Source organism: Phaethon aethereus (genome assembly GCF_964289735.1).
Source record: "Phaethon aethereus genome assembly, chromosome: 3".
NCBI lineage: Eukaryota > Metazoa > Chordata > Aves > Phaethontiformes > Phaethontidae > Phaethon > Phaethon aethereus.
In genome coordinates this window covers 105,923,103-105,937,032 of record NC_138576.1, presented here as the reverse complement: position 1 = coordinate 105,937,032, position 13,930 = coordinate 105,923,103, and the positions used below count along the sequence as shown (strand labels likewise).

Sequence of the window (13,930 nt, the reverse complement as noted above, 5' to 3'; positions counted from 1 at the left end):
TTCATTTTCCAGTAACCAGAGTCACAATTAACCCACAGAAGCTGTTTAATCATGGTTTCTGCCTGATTTCATAATACCGTTCCTTCTGTTTTTTCCTCATAGTATTTTGTTTTAAATTAATTTTGTGATGTGACAGTTATTGGCTAGGCATCCTTTTAAACAGTCTGATGAATAATTAGTTTTACTGGGCAGTTATAAATTCCATCCAATGTCTTTATTACAGGTATTAAAATCATTAATCATTGAGCTAATTGCTTATTGGCATTCTTTTGTAGCTTTTACAGTTTAGCAAAGTTCTTGCTGAGCAACATGGGTAAACTTCTGTCTAGCTTGAGGAAGGCAGGCAGGTAACTTCTTATATAAAGGTAAAAGTGACAAATCTATAAGACATTTTTATAGTGTTGACCTCCGTAAAATATAACACTTAGGAAAGGGGCATCTCTTACACATTATTTTTACTTGAGACCCATATTTGGATTGCAGATGTTGAAGTTGTACATGAAGAAAAGTTCAATATGAGGAGGGGGAGGTCTGATTTTGTTTTTCACTAGAGCAGTATTAATGAGGAATAAGTAAACCTGCTCTGGGGTTTCAAAAAGCAATTGTCTTAAACTTCAGGTCTGTGGGGTCATGGAGTAAAACCTGAGTTGATTTTCAGGGCCCTACTAAAATTGTACTCTGCACCTTGGAATACCAAACAGTGCAAGTGGAGTAAAGTTTGCAGTTAGAGCTTACACACTCAATCCAGATAAAAACAAATTTTAGATTTTTCAAAATTCATATTTTCATTTTTCTGAGTGATATTGTGCCTTACAAGTACAGGTAACATTAAAGATTAATGCTAAAGCTAAAAATGAAAAGATTTACAAAGCCATTCATTTTCAATTAAATTACTATTATAGCAGAGATCAGGTGTATAAAACAGGATAGATCATGAAGAGAGAACAAGATATTTCTGTATCCTGTTTATGTTATACTTCTGAAAAGAAAATTTCACAAACGTGAGGTAGTTAACTGGGAAGTTAAAGGGGGGTTTAATCTACTCCCTTAGGTCTCTTTACTGGCTTTCTCCCAAGCCCCATGTGCCAGAGGGGGGCGAGCAAGAATGTCGCCATGGACCTTTCACGTTGTATGTTCCGGATGCATGGGTGTGTGTTCGATAAGTGGTGCGTTTTCCCTGGTATATGTATTATTAGATGGAGATACATCTGTAACTGAAAACATATATCAGTAAAATTATAAAAGTAGAAAGAAAATCCTCTTGGATTTTCTTTGCATTCTTTAGGCTTTGAGTGGGTGGAAAACAACATGCTTGAACATACATATTAAATGAAAAATCAAGAACAACTGTGTGTATTCACTATACACTGAGTAGGAAAGATACCTGGGAAAAGAGGGTTAAAAACCAAACTGGAGTAAACTTCAATGAACCTGTGAAGATAAGAAACAAAAAAAGCAATCTTCTGCTTTGCCAATAGATAAAGGTTTATAACTAGCATGCCCTTCCAGTGATGACATATGGCCCAGCATCATGGCCTGTCTTTCGGTTAAGTGAAACAAAAACACATGCCCATGTTGAAAATTATGGAGAGTGCAATGACTGGAGTTATTTGGACTCCACAAACAACTAGATAACAGGCATACCTGGGAAAATCAGAAGAAACAAATGTCAATGTGCAGAACTTATTGCCATAAAAAGTGCTGTAATGAGATGATCTCAGTATGGGCACCTAAACCAGAAAATGAATCGGGAGTATCGAAACAACCACTGCAATGAGATAAAGAAATGGGGTTTGTGAATTGAACCTGGAAAAGAGTGAGAGTAGGCATGACTGAGCGAGGCATTCTGTGATTCATCTAAATGCAGTCTGACTGAAACTTTTCCGTGCTGTTATGGCACAAACTGTGGAAAGCCTATTTGCCTTCTCTGTAGTTAAATACCTGCAGTTATTGTTTGCATACATGTATATGAAAAATAATTCCATAAGATGCAAATGCATCATCTGTGCTAAATATTTTACGTGTACAGATGTGGCAAATTGTAGAGTTATAGTTACATAGCTCCAAACTCTTCTAGCTGCTTATCTGCAGATATTATGGATACAGCAGAGCAAATATATCTGATTACTGTTAAAAGTGGTGTCACTTCACTTCAAAGTCGGTGTGAGTTTACACCAATTTGATAGATATCAAATCGAGCTCTATTGGCTTTTCTTCCTCTTATTAAAGATTAATAGTGAAGACATTATTATAACAAAATAATAATTTATTGTTGTAATGATAGTTCACTTTTAATAATCCTACTTAGTCTTCTACTTTCAGAAAAATTAAATTTCAGATATATCCTTATGATAAATATAATTAATACTTCTTAGAAAAAGAGGCTTTCAACATGGAGTAAACATTTAAGCACAATCATTTAACACAATGCTTGCTGTCCTAAGATAAACAAATACTTACAAAGCTGACAACTACTGCATATGTTGTTTAAGATGAGGAAGTTGAGGAAAGAAGTTGAAACACTTTTCAAAGATTGCTTAGCACATTAGTGGCTGAGCAGCGATCCGATCTTTCTTGACTCATCTGCGTGTACCTGAATATCTGGAATACAATATATCATTGTCAGCTTGAAACAGTCTGCAGTTTTTATTATTTTGCAGGGCTGTTTATTAATGCTTTGATTAAAATTGACATCTGATTAAATATTTTATTCTGCCTTTGTAGTCTCTTCATATACAAAGTGTGACTTTCTGCCCTGCTAAGTGAGGATTTACTGGTCTAGATGTTGATTCAGTAGGTTGCAAGTGGAGTGGTTGCCCCCTGAGGGTCATATTAAAGCTTGAGGGGAGCTTTTTGAGCAACATTGCATCTTAAAGACGATATATCAAGCTGATAGATACATGGCTCTTCTGTTGAGAAATTCGCAGTAGAATTATTGCTGGTTGCCAGTTATTACTTGGGTAGTAAGGAGTCTCTCAGGAATATGGATCGGATAAAAAGGGTTAAGCTGAGGGAAATGTTACACTGAAGACCTTGGTGATGAGGAGTGTTTGAAATAGTCAAATGATGTTTTGTGTGCAATTTAGAATTACCATTTTTGAGAGGAAGTGCTCTGTACTTTTAATGATCAGAGTGTGATTAGTTTAACAGAGCACCTTTCTCATTACGACTCAGCAGAGACTTGACAATTTCTTTGTTGTACCCTCCTGCCACCCTGCCCCATTCCTTTGGAAGTGCAGTGCTGAGGACACTCACTTAGTGCGTAGCTGAGGCTGTTCTCTGTGAGCTATAGGAAGTCTTTCAGATAAGTTAAATTTGCTGTATATTCTAACATGTTGCTTTGAAAGTAGTAAGCTAGGCTTGTTCTACAGATCAGTTGACTTTCACAGAAGAGATTTGTCCAAATTTTCTACTCTTTCCTATGCTGTGCTTTTGTTGGTAGAAGAGATTTGAACATTTAGCTGAGATTACCTACGCCATTAAAATAACATCCACACTGAATTGTTATTGACATTTAGACAGCTACATCTTTGTTTTTAGTAGTCATCACTGGAAGGGCATGCTAGTTATAAACCTTTATCTATTGGCAAAGCAGAAGATTGCTTTTTTTGTTTCTTATCTTCACAGGTTCATTGAAGTTTACTCCAGTTTGGTTTTTAACCCTCTTTTCCCAGGTATCTTTCCTACTCAGTGTATAGTGAATACACACAGTTGTTCTTGATTTTTCATTTAATATGTATGTTCAAGCATGTTGTTTTCCACCCACTCAAAGCCTAAGAACATTCCTGTATCGCTATAATAACCACCACTATACATACATAAAGCTTAATCAGAGCTTTTACTTTGTAGATCTCGGAGAGCTTTACAAAGAAGGATAAGTATTATTATCTCCATATAACAGATTGAGAAATGAAAGACAAAGGTGAAGTGGTGTGTCCTGACAGAACTGGAAATAAATTTAACGCTTTTGCCTCCTCAGTGAGTTGCTCACACTGTCTCCTCAATAACAATGTGAACTTTGGCTTCCTGGCTAAATTACAGCTCAGCTAATTAGATTCGTTTTTAGATGTAGCTTTTTTTGCTGTGTAGAATTTTTGTGTGCACATAAACAACTGGTACATTTTAAGCTACAGATGGTTCAGTTTTAAATGATGCAGTACCGTGCTTTGAAGGGATATTGAGTCTTTCTGTTAGTGTCAGCTTGTGAAAATACTTTAAAAGCCTCTAATAAAAGTTTTTACATTAATTGTGCCATCTTTCTCATGCTGGCTGAGTTCACCTGCTAACAACTTCAGGAATCGCTTTATAAAGGAATGCCAAAATAATTCATCATTATCTGCAAGTACTGTACTTTTCATCCACAACATTTAAAACTCCCTTATTGTGCAAGTTCACTCCAACATTAGTTATGTTGCCGCTAAAGAGAACAATGTTAAGTGAGGTAAATATATGTTCTTCATTTTACTCTGAGAGTGAAATTTAATTCATACACAGAGGCATTTGGTGTGCAGATGTTTGGTTTTGATCACTCAGCTGGAGGGATGTTGGGGGCTGTTCAAGTTAAATCAGCCATCTTCTTCCCTCTGAGTTGAGGTGCTCACAAGCTCTTGATCGGTCCTGAAGGTGTTGGCAAGGGGTTTGCAGACCATGACTTACCTTAGTCTCAGACAGCTCCTGGATTTGGAAACAGGAAGATTTCAAGTTTACTTGGGATTTACTGGAGTCTTATTGCCTAGGTCTAGATAACAGCAGCAGGAGGGAGCATCCAAAGGTGGCCAGGCTGGCTCAAGCCCAAAAGTTTAATGATGTCTTTTTCACAGTAACAGAGAGAAGCAGAAGGGAGTGAAGAAGGCTGGAGGTCCTGTTCCACTCCACCTTGCACTGAAAAAAACAGGAGGGTTGCAGGGCTAGGGGCCAATTCTCAGAAGTAAAATATCTGGTAATAACTCAGGTACCCCAGCAGCCAGCTTTTTGTTAAAATTTCTCGTGAAAACTGGCAGACCTTGAACTTAAAGGAAAGGGACCAAGTCTCTTGATTGGAGCAAGACCTGTCTTGTTCCTTTATACCTAATACAGTCTGGAGCTGGAGCTGAAGAATTTTGAAGTTCCCCAGTCATAAGTATGTATAATCAGAGTAAAACTAGCCAGCTGCTAGTTCACATATCTCTGTGTGTATATGTCAGTATAAACAAAAACTGTTGTATATGACTGATGACTTTTTTTTCGGAGCCAATGCCATCCTTTCATCCATTTCAGGGAGAGAATGATTCAGATAGTGTATCATAAACTCTGTTACTTTCCTCTTAGTAACCACCTCATAAACAAGTGGTAAACAGAAAATTTACTATAAAATATTGTTTGCTCATCTTACAATTTATGCCTTGAGGCTTACAACTACACCTTAAAGTTACAGATCTGAGAGACTGTTTTTTCCAGTAGAGAGAAGGAAAAAAAATAGAAACAAAGAACTTCTGTTGGAAAGACTGAAGAAAGAAGCAAATGGTAATTACTGGGCCATGAAAAAGCAAAATTATTGTACAAGAGTTTAAATGACAGAGGTAGTAACTTTCCAGTGTTTTAACTCTCTGGAAGAGAGCTACGTGGTTATGGCTACAGCCATGCATTATATATAAAAGGTCCAGATATGTTTAAATTCAGAAAGTTTCTTCAACAGATTGTTTTCTTCTTAAAGAAACAACAAAGCCATAAACTCATGGGTGCAAATTGGCATAGTTCTTTTTACTGCATGCAGTGAAATTTGCAGCAGTTAAAGGTCATTGGTGGTATCATTACTGACAGATTTTTATCTGCAGTTCCTGGACTTCATAAAAATTAATTTCCTTAAGAAAACAGTGGGCTAGAGACTGAGACTTCACTGAATCTATTTTGATTTCTACCTAAAGACCTTTTTTCCCTTAAAATTTCTGCTGTTTTCCTTTAAAATTATTATTAATTTATAAGGGTGAGAAGGTATCTGAATTATAAAAAGTCTGATCAATTTTACTCTTGCTGGCTAACATTTCTGTGAGCATTTCTTTAACTTCTCGAGGTGGCAGACCTGGGCACAAGGAGAAGTAGATGATATTTGAACAGGTGGTAGAGAATATGCTGCTTTTGAATTACTTTTGGTGTTTGGAGGTTTGCTTTAGCAAAATGATACTCACATAACTGTATTGAAAAGAAGAAAATAAAGAAATAGCATTGTTCAGTAGTGAAAATGTTAAACTAAATGGACCATGTTAACATTGCTGCTGATCCTGACGAACAGTTTTTCCAGTATATGGAGCATTTTGTTTCCACCCGGCATATGTTCTCCATGTTTTTCTCTGCTCTAATTCATCCATGTTTTTCAACAGCTCCAGATGGTGTGATGCCTCCAAGGCTTTCATCTGCCACTCCGACCAGTCTTCAGGTTGTCTGGTCTACACCAGTTCGCAACAACGCCCCAGGCACACCCAGCTACCGACTCCAGATGCGGCGAAGGCATTCTGCTGGTGACATTTTAGAGTACGCAGACCATAGCAAGGCCACCATCAACTGCTGAGCAAGAGAAGTCCCATTATCTTGAATATGGCTCACCTTTAGGGTGGCTGGTTTTGTTACAGGACATGTAATGCTTTAGTTTTTCTTTAGGTGCTGGGATGTTTAACAATGTAACTCATGCTGCTTTTCTTTGCAGTTTGTTTTCCAGCCCTACTGCTTCCTTACAACACAGGGTCAGAGATCTTCAGCCATACACCGAGTATGAGATGAGAGTGGTTGCCTCCAATGGTTATGGCAATGCTTATAGTAACTGGACTTCAATGACTACAGCAGAGGACAGTAAGCAGCGTGATCTTACTTAACTCCCTTTAGCAGAAAATATAAGTAAGAGTTTAACTGCCATTGCACATAATTTCTTTTGGTTATCTAGCTTTCTCAATTAAGTAGCAATAATACTAACTCGCAATAAAAACTCCTAAGGGATCAAATATCTGTTGTCTTAGATTTTCATAAAACATGAATATCTAAATATAAGTTTTTTGAAGTAGTATCTTTTTTTTTATAAAATATCCCTCCATGCATATGTATTCATTTATGGCTAGTTTAAGATACACTGGTAAGTACAGCTTTGTACATGCTTTATATTCAAGGACTTGATTCTGATTTCAATCATATCGGAGAAAATAAGTTGAAGTTAATAGTATATGACAGTTGTCTTCTCTCTGTGTTGAGAATACCTAATCTGTACCACAGCTGAACAGAACTTTTCATTCCCAGTGATCTTTGTTAATTCAAAGTAGTGATCTAGTGGTCTGAAATTGAGTTTGTCATTGCCAGTCCCATCACCTTCTTCATTAATAGTTCTACGTTCTGCAGACTTACTCCACGTAATTTGTTCAACAGTCCCTTGATTTAACAAACGGGTATTTGGATGTAGGTACAGCCATTTAGCTGGCAGGGTAGGATTTTGCACCCGATACAGTATGTAAGCAAGAACATGTAACAAAACTTGGGCTTGTTGTATATAATAACATATACAAAATACAGAACTTCCAGCTTTTTTGAGAAACTGAGCTATTAGATTTCTCTTACAATGTAGCAGGATATCTAATAGCACTCTTTTGGGAAAAATCTGTTGCTTTCAAATATATTTGCTTTTTTTTTTCCATCAGTAACGGATGATCCCATTCTATCAAATTTTAGAGACATTAGGAATTTTCTACAGAGATTTTCCCCGTTATATCTTGTTTAATAAGAAAGCAAGTCATTCTGAGCCAGAAAAGGTGTGTGTGGGGGGGTGTTTCATTACTGGTTTCATTACTATGTTGCTTTCTCTGCCTTCACACCAAAGTGCCTTGTGGTCTTACTCTATTTTACACTGATATGAGATCTGTATTTCAGACCATAAATTTAACCTACCCTAAATGGATAGCTGTCTCTCTTGAGAGGACACCCAGAAGAAAACACGTGTTCTCACAATTGTAAAATGTTTTTCTTTGGAGCTGAGCAAATAATTCACAGCAGAAATTTAACTGATAAATCCATTTAAGGTCTAAAGGTATAAATGCTTCTATGAACACATTAGCTGTAAGTAATTACCTAATAAAAGGAAGTTCTGAACTTGGTCTTTACATACCAGAGATATGTTATCTACCTGTGAAAATCTTTGTTGAGATTCAATTCCTTTATTGTAATTGTTTGTTACCAAAAGTGCATACAATATTATTCAACTTGTCTGAGTTCATGGTCTAAATGCAACCAATCTTCTATGACTATTTCATTCAAATTGCAATGATTATTTAGCTCTCGTCAGATAGTTCATACAGTGTTGTTTCTTTTTAGCTAAAAGGAGCACAGAAGTGCATTTAAAAGGCATCACTTGTTAGTATATGTAAAAATTATTTTTTGTGCAAAGTAGTAGGTGTAGAATTTTAAAATTCTCTTTTTGGGAGTTAGGGACAAGGTAGAAGGCCTACACAGGATGTGCATTTCTATATAGTCGTCTTGAACATATCTGTAGAAGTTACCTGCTGCATAGAACTTGGATGGCCTTTGTGCACCATCATGAAACACTACCCTCTGCAAAAATGCCTTAAATTAGTATGGAAGGTAGATGTTGCCAAAGGAAACTTAAGAACAAGAAAGGAAAAATATAATGCCTCTGTCAGTGTTTACACAATTAAAATATTTTGAGATTAACAAACAACTCACCTCTTCAGCTATGATACTGCATTTTGTTTCTTAGCTTAAAACAAACTTCTTTAGTTCAGTTATAAACTCCACATCTCCAAGGGAAAAATTATTTTCCTTAATGTGTCCTCTTCCATTTGCATTGGTTCTGCTAAAGAATACATGGTGATGTGTCTCCATCATCCAACAACCCTTGTAATTTACAAAAAACCCCCAACTTTCAGTGGTGACAAAGGACTCTGGTTTTGGTGTTATTGTGGAGGGCTGCCATCTGTGAAAGGATGTTCAACTCAGTTGCTTAAGATTGAATGATTGTCATTGGGTGTAAGCAGTATTTCTGTCAAGGCATCAATATGTTTCTTATAAAACTGCCTATACTGACAGCTTGTTGCAGAAGTACACTTAATTCCTGGCACTGCTAACCAATAGACTTTGACTTTTTAAAGTACAATTTGACAGTAGAAATGTCCCATATTTCTTACTCTGTTGAAATATACGTGTGTACGCATGTTCTTATTGAATTTTCTACAGTGTATATATGTCTTTTTTGTTTCACCAAAGCATAAAATATGTGTAGGAACAAAATGTATGCGTGTGTGTTTATGTGCACATACACCCGATAGCAATAGATGTAAATCAACACATCCACTTTTAAAGTCAATAGAGTTCTACTAATACAAGCTGATGATTTCACAATATATCTGCATATTATATTTTATTATGATAAATATATAGTAAACTAGGAGGATATTAGGATTGATTAAGGAAAAAATAGCAAACGCTGCCATAAAAATCTGTTGTATCTGATAAACAACGTATTAATATACAGATTAGTAGGTTTGGGGTATTTTTATAATGCGATAAAAAATGCCGTAAATAATTTTCAAATATTTCTATTTAGATTAGTGTGGCACTAGTAACTGATTCCATGCATTTTTTGAAGTCTAACCTGCCAGTGCCAGATAACAATAATGTACAATTCCTATGAATATTTGAAAACCTGCTAAACATGTGTTAATAAAAGATGTTTGTTCCAGTGATCTTGGTCAGTATAGCATCAGATTATTTACTGCCAGACAAATATAAACAGTTGATGAAGTTTCCAGATTAGATCTTGCTTTCAGTAACTTGAATATAAATTTAAGATAACTCTTGCAATCAATGTAGTCACCACTAAATTGAGAGATCAGTATGTACCATTGAGTGGAGAGCAGCGTTTCATGCATTGCATTCAGAAAAATAAAATGAAATTTTCTAGGTATAAAAAGAAGATATCAATTAAGTTTTCCCTTTTGTTATGGCAAGTCTTTGAACTATCTGGGACAGAAGCTGCTCAGGAGCCAGTTATAGTTATCTGAAGGTGGCCCAATGGCAGCTGCCGCATTCTTACGGTGTAGCTTTATGGTTTGCAAAATTATATTGGCTGGTAGCAATCCACACACGGTTTAATCAGAGGGATAGTTCCCAAATGAGAAAGGTGCTTTTTCTAGTGCTTGAGAAAATCCATCATGATTTGGGCAAGTTTTAAGCTAGGAAAATTGCTACTTTAGAGAAAAGCTGCCTGTTCCTTTCTTTTCTTTTGAATGTCCCAGAAACTATTTGCAGTCCTGTCAGCTGCATACAGCAGGACATCTCAGTCACCAGCATATGTTCTCTACATTGGCTGCATTTCAGTCCCACAGGTCAGTGTGTGATTCCAGTATGGAGAGTTCTTACTGAAACCCTTTTATAAGTACCTGGCGGCACTTGAGAGAGAAGGTTTTGTGCGTTGACTATCAGACAGTCCCATTTTTTTTTGTCTTGGGTAAAGTGATCGCAAGTACATCTCTTTTATGTATAAAATTATAGGCCAGTCCAACATAGGGAAGTATTATTCCTATCATATATAGTGCTATGGTGTGCTCCTCTGTCATGCTTACCACAAAGCTTTGGTTCCAGGATGAGGAGGCCTATTCTCTTAAGCTTCCATATGTAGACAATAGAGAGAGGCAGGCTTCTCCAGAGGACAATGCAGGACAAGAGGGTAGGTGATGCAGTTAGATTTTGGAAGCGCTTGCTTTCTCTGCTGATTATATTTGTTATATGTAGCTATGTAAGTTAGGTCCATATAATTTAGGCATATAAATTAATCCATAGTTAGTTAATGTGAATGTGGTCATCTGTGCTCAAGAAAGTTAAATGGAAACTGAAGCCAGAGAAGACAAAAACTGGTGAAGTGATAAAGGGAGGAGAAAGTCAGGTGAAATACATGGCAGAGTGAATAGCAAAAGGACAGAAGAACAAATTAAGGCTGAAGTAGTATTGTGGCAGGTACGATATGATGATCGTATGATGAATAGTACAAACTGTCCGTGCATGCCTATAAATCAGGAATTAGAAGAAGTTTCTTAACTACTAGGCTGAGGTTCTGGAACCAATGTGCATTTGAAGTAGTAGTGGGGAAAAAAGTCTGAATACTTTGAAGACTGCTTTTAGTATATGGTTCATATGGACTGCATATGGATTGCATGAACATCCTAAGGACTTTTGAGTCCTGTGATCCAATGTGATAAAAGATTCCTGTGGTTTCTTGTGCCCAGAGCTCCACAATTTGGATTTTCTGCGGGATACAGTTGGTAGTATATGAAAGACACCACATTTTGTTAATATGTATAATTTCGTTGTCCATGTTCCTGAAAAGAGTAAATTATTCAAGAATAAAAGGTGCAGGTTTTCTATTCTGCTTAGTGAGAGATTTTCCCAGCAAATCAGGTATTTCTCATTAGCTTTAAAGGGCAGTAGTCCAGGTACATGTCTCAGTACATTAATGAAAGTATAGATTCTCCCAAAGTACATCCATGAGATTTTAGCTACTCACTCCCCCAGTACAATAAGTAAACAAATGTGTGCTTCTAGTCAGGGAATTAAGAAACATTAATGACAATTTTGTGCCTTCATTTTAAGTTGAGTCTGAAGTTCTGAAGCAGAGGAGTAAAATAGCCTGCCGTAAAAGATAATTTCATTTGCCAAAATGAAACTACCTTCTAGTGTTAATACTGTAATGAAATGGTTTGAAATATGAACTAAGGATCTTAAGGAAAAAGATGCCTATTGTTCCCATGTTCAATAGTTACCTCTATAAACAATTACATCCATGTAAAAAGCTTTATGATTTTATTTTCATCATTGTCAGGCTGAGCTGTGTAGCTGTCACACTTTGCAGTCTTCCCTCCAGTGACAACCACATTGACAACATGTTATACTCCACATTGATTTTACAGTTAAGGAGCTGATTGTGATATATAGGGATTTTAAGAATTCAGCTGAGAGGCTGACTTTTGCCTTTTATCATTCCATTAAAATTTTATAACCATCTTTTTCATGTCATTTCATCCATGAATTCTTACTTTAGAAAGTGATAGCTACTGCTGTGAGCATAACTTTTCTCATGTTCAGAGCTTTTTATTGTATTAGCAAACTATCCCAATTATAGTTAATACTCATGTTTTACATAATTGTGGTGACCCTTTCAACCAAGCAGTATCGTGCTAGTTGATTTGTATATAGAATTAGATGATTCTGCTTGCCATTTAAAAAGAAGCTACACCGCATGAGTGTTGGGGACCAGGATTTAATGCTTTGCCATCCAGTGGGGCCAATTAAACATCTCTCAAATGTCTTGTTTGAACTCAGAGAGTCTTAAAAGTCTCTCTTTTAAAAGGGCAGTAGGGAATGAGTGGGTAGGCATGCTAGCTACCAAAATATGCTTTTTTGAGCAGAGGGGGAGGGACTAGGGGGACCCAAAGTTTAAGTTTGACAGGTCCTCCCATACATTACAGATTGTCCTTAAGGAATACGTCTAAACTCTGGGGGAGTTGAAGCACAGTTTCCACTAATTACCATGAATGTTTCACCTGTAATGCCAGCAACTTATTCAGCAGGAATAAAAAAGCTTATCCGTTCCCTCACAACAAACTGCTTGATTGTTGTGGTTTTTGGTTGGGGTTTTTTTTTTTCCCTCCTCCTGCAGAAGCTCACAGTTTGATAGCTTATTTATGAGCTATAATTAGATAAAAAGCTGGTTTGTAGCTCAGTGGTAAATATTATATCTTTCACCCTCCTCCCACATTAAACTAGAATTTGCAGCAACTTATTTTCAAGGTCTTCAATTCCAAAGCAAATTTTCCTCTTTCCCCTTCACCCCAGCAAAATTTTTGCTTTAAGGAATACACAACTAATTTGGGTTTACAGCCCCACTTCTCCATCTTTCAGTGAAGTCTAAATAATGGACTAAATTTTGTTCCAGCATATGACCTAATTGATTTTGCCCAAGAGTACATGCAAATAGAATTGGATTGCTCTTTACAACAGATCATCTTTTATACTTGTAAATTCAGAGATCTAAATTAATCCTAGAGTGCGCAAGCATTAAATATAGAACTCCATCCTTATTATCACTGGGAGTAGAACAGGATTTGTGATATGGATGACTTTTATGGAGTTGCTTTGTGATGCATCATATAATGAAAGAAAAAACACTGTTAGTTTTTCAAATTTAAAAGAAACAAAAAAAAAAAAAAGAAAAAGCTCGCTATCCCTGTTTTACATCACTGTTTCCACAGACATCAGTGCAATAATCCTGATTTACCTCTCTCTGAATGTAAGAGGAGAATCGGGACTTCTGACGGCTTCAGCTGTTATTCTAAAAAAGTACCACTCATTGTGATGGATTTATTTGTTTTCCAGGGTTCCTTTTTTTCTTTCTCTTTCACTTAAAAATTATCAGGAATTATTTAACTCCTGGTGAAGTAAATTATTCTTCCTATGGAGATACTGTTCCTTGTGGTTTTGGCAACATACTGCTTCACTAGGAGTTGAAATGATGGTGGTGTTGACTATTGTGGAATTCAGCATATTGCTATGTCGTGTGTCCTGGAGTCTTAGCACACTCACAATCACGAATGAATTTTAAATTTCCAACCCTTAACATCTGAAATGTACCCTTCTAAAATCCCCAAACCTAAAGCTATTTTAAACAATTACTAAGTCTAAGTATATCTTTTTTTTAAGATTTCAATAAAATGTAATGTTCACAGAAAAATCTCATAAATGTCAAAATTGCTATGGGCAGAATAGGGGGAATATAGTATTTTCTCGATCTGCTGTAGCAATTTATAGATTTCAGGACGTGGTTTATAAGAATGCTAAATGTTCTGGAATTACAGCTGTTACTGATCAGTGATTGAGCCAGATTTGTGTTATTGCACCATGTTCTTGC

At 36.4% G+C, this 13,930-nt stretch overlaps 1 protein-coding gene across 1 annotated transcript in view; it reads left to right on the top strand.

Annotated features, from left to right (window-relative positions):
- USH2A (usherin) overlaps window positions 1–13,930 on the top strand; it is a gene marked incomplete at its 3' end in the record, with an annotated part of 396,540 nt that overhangs the window by 251,566 nt on the left and 131,044 nt on the right. The window contains exons 38-39 of the mRNA XM_081997162.1: window positions 6,357–6,507; window positions 6,680–6,822. Coding sequence (XP_081853288.1) covers window positions 6,357–6,507; window positions 6,680–6,822 — 294 coding nt within the window. The remainder of the gene's footprint in view (window positions 1–6,356; window positions 6,508–6,679; window positions 6,823–13,930) is intronic.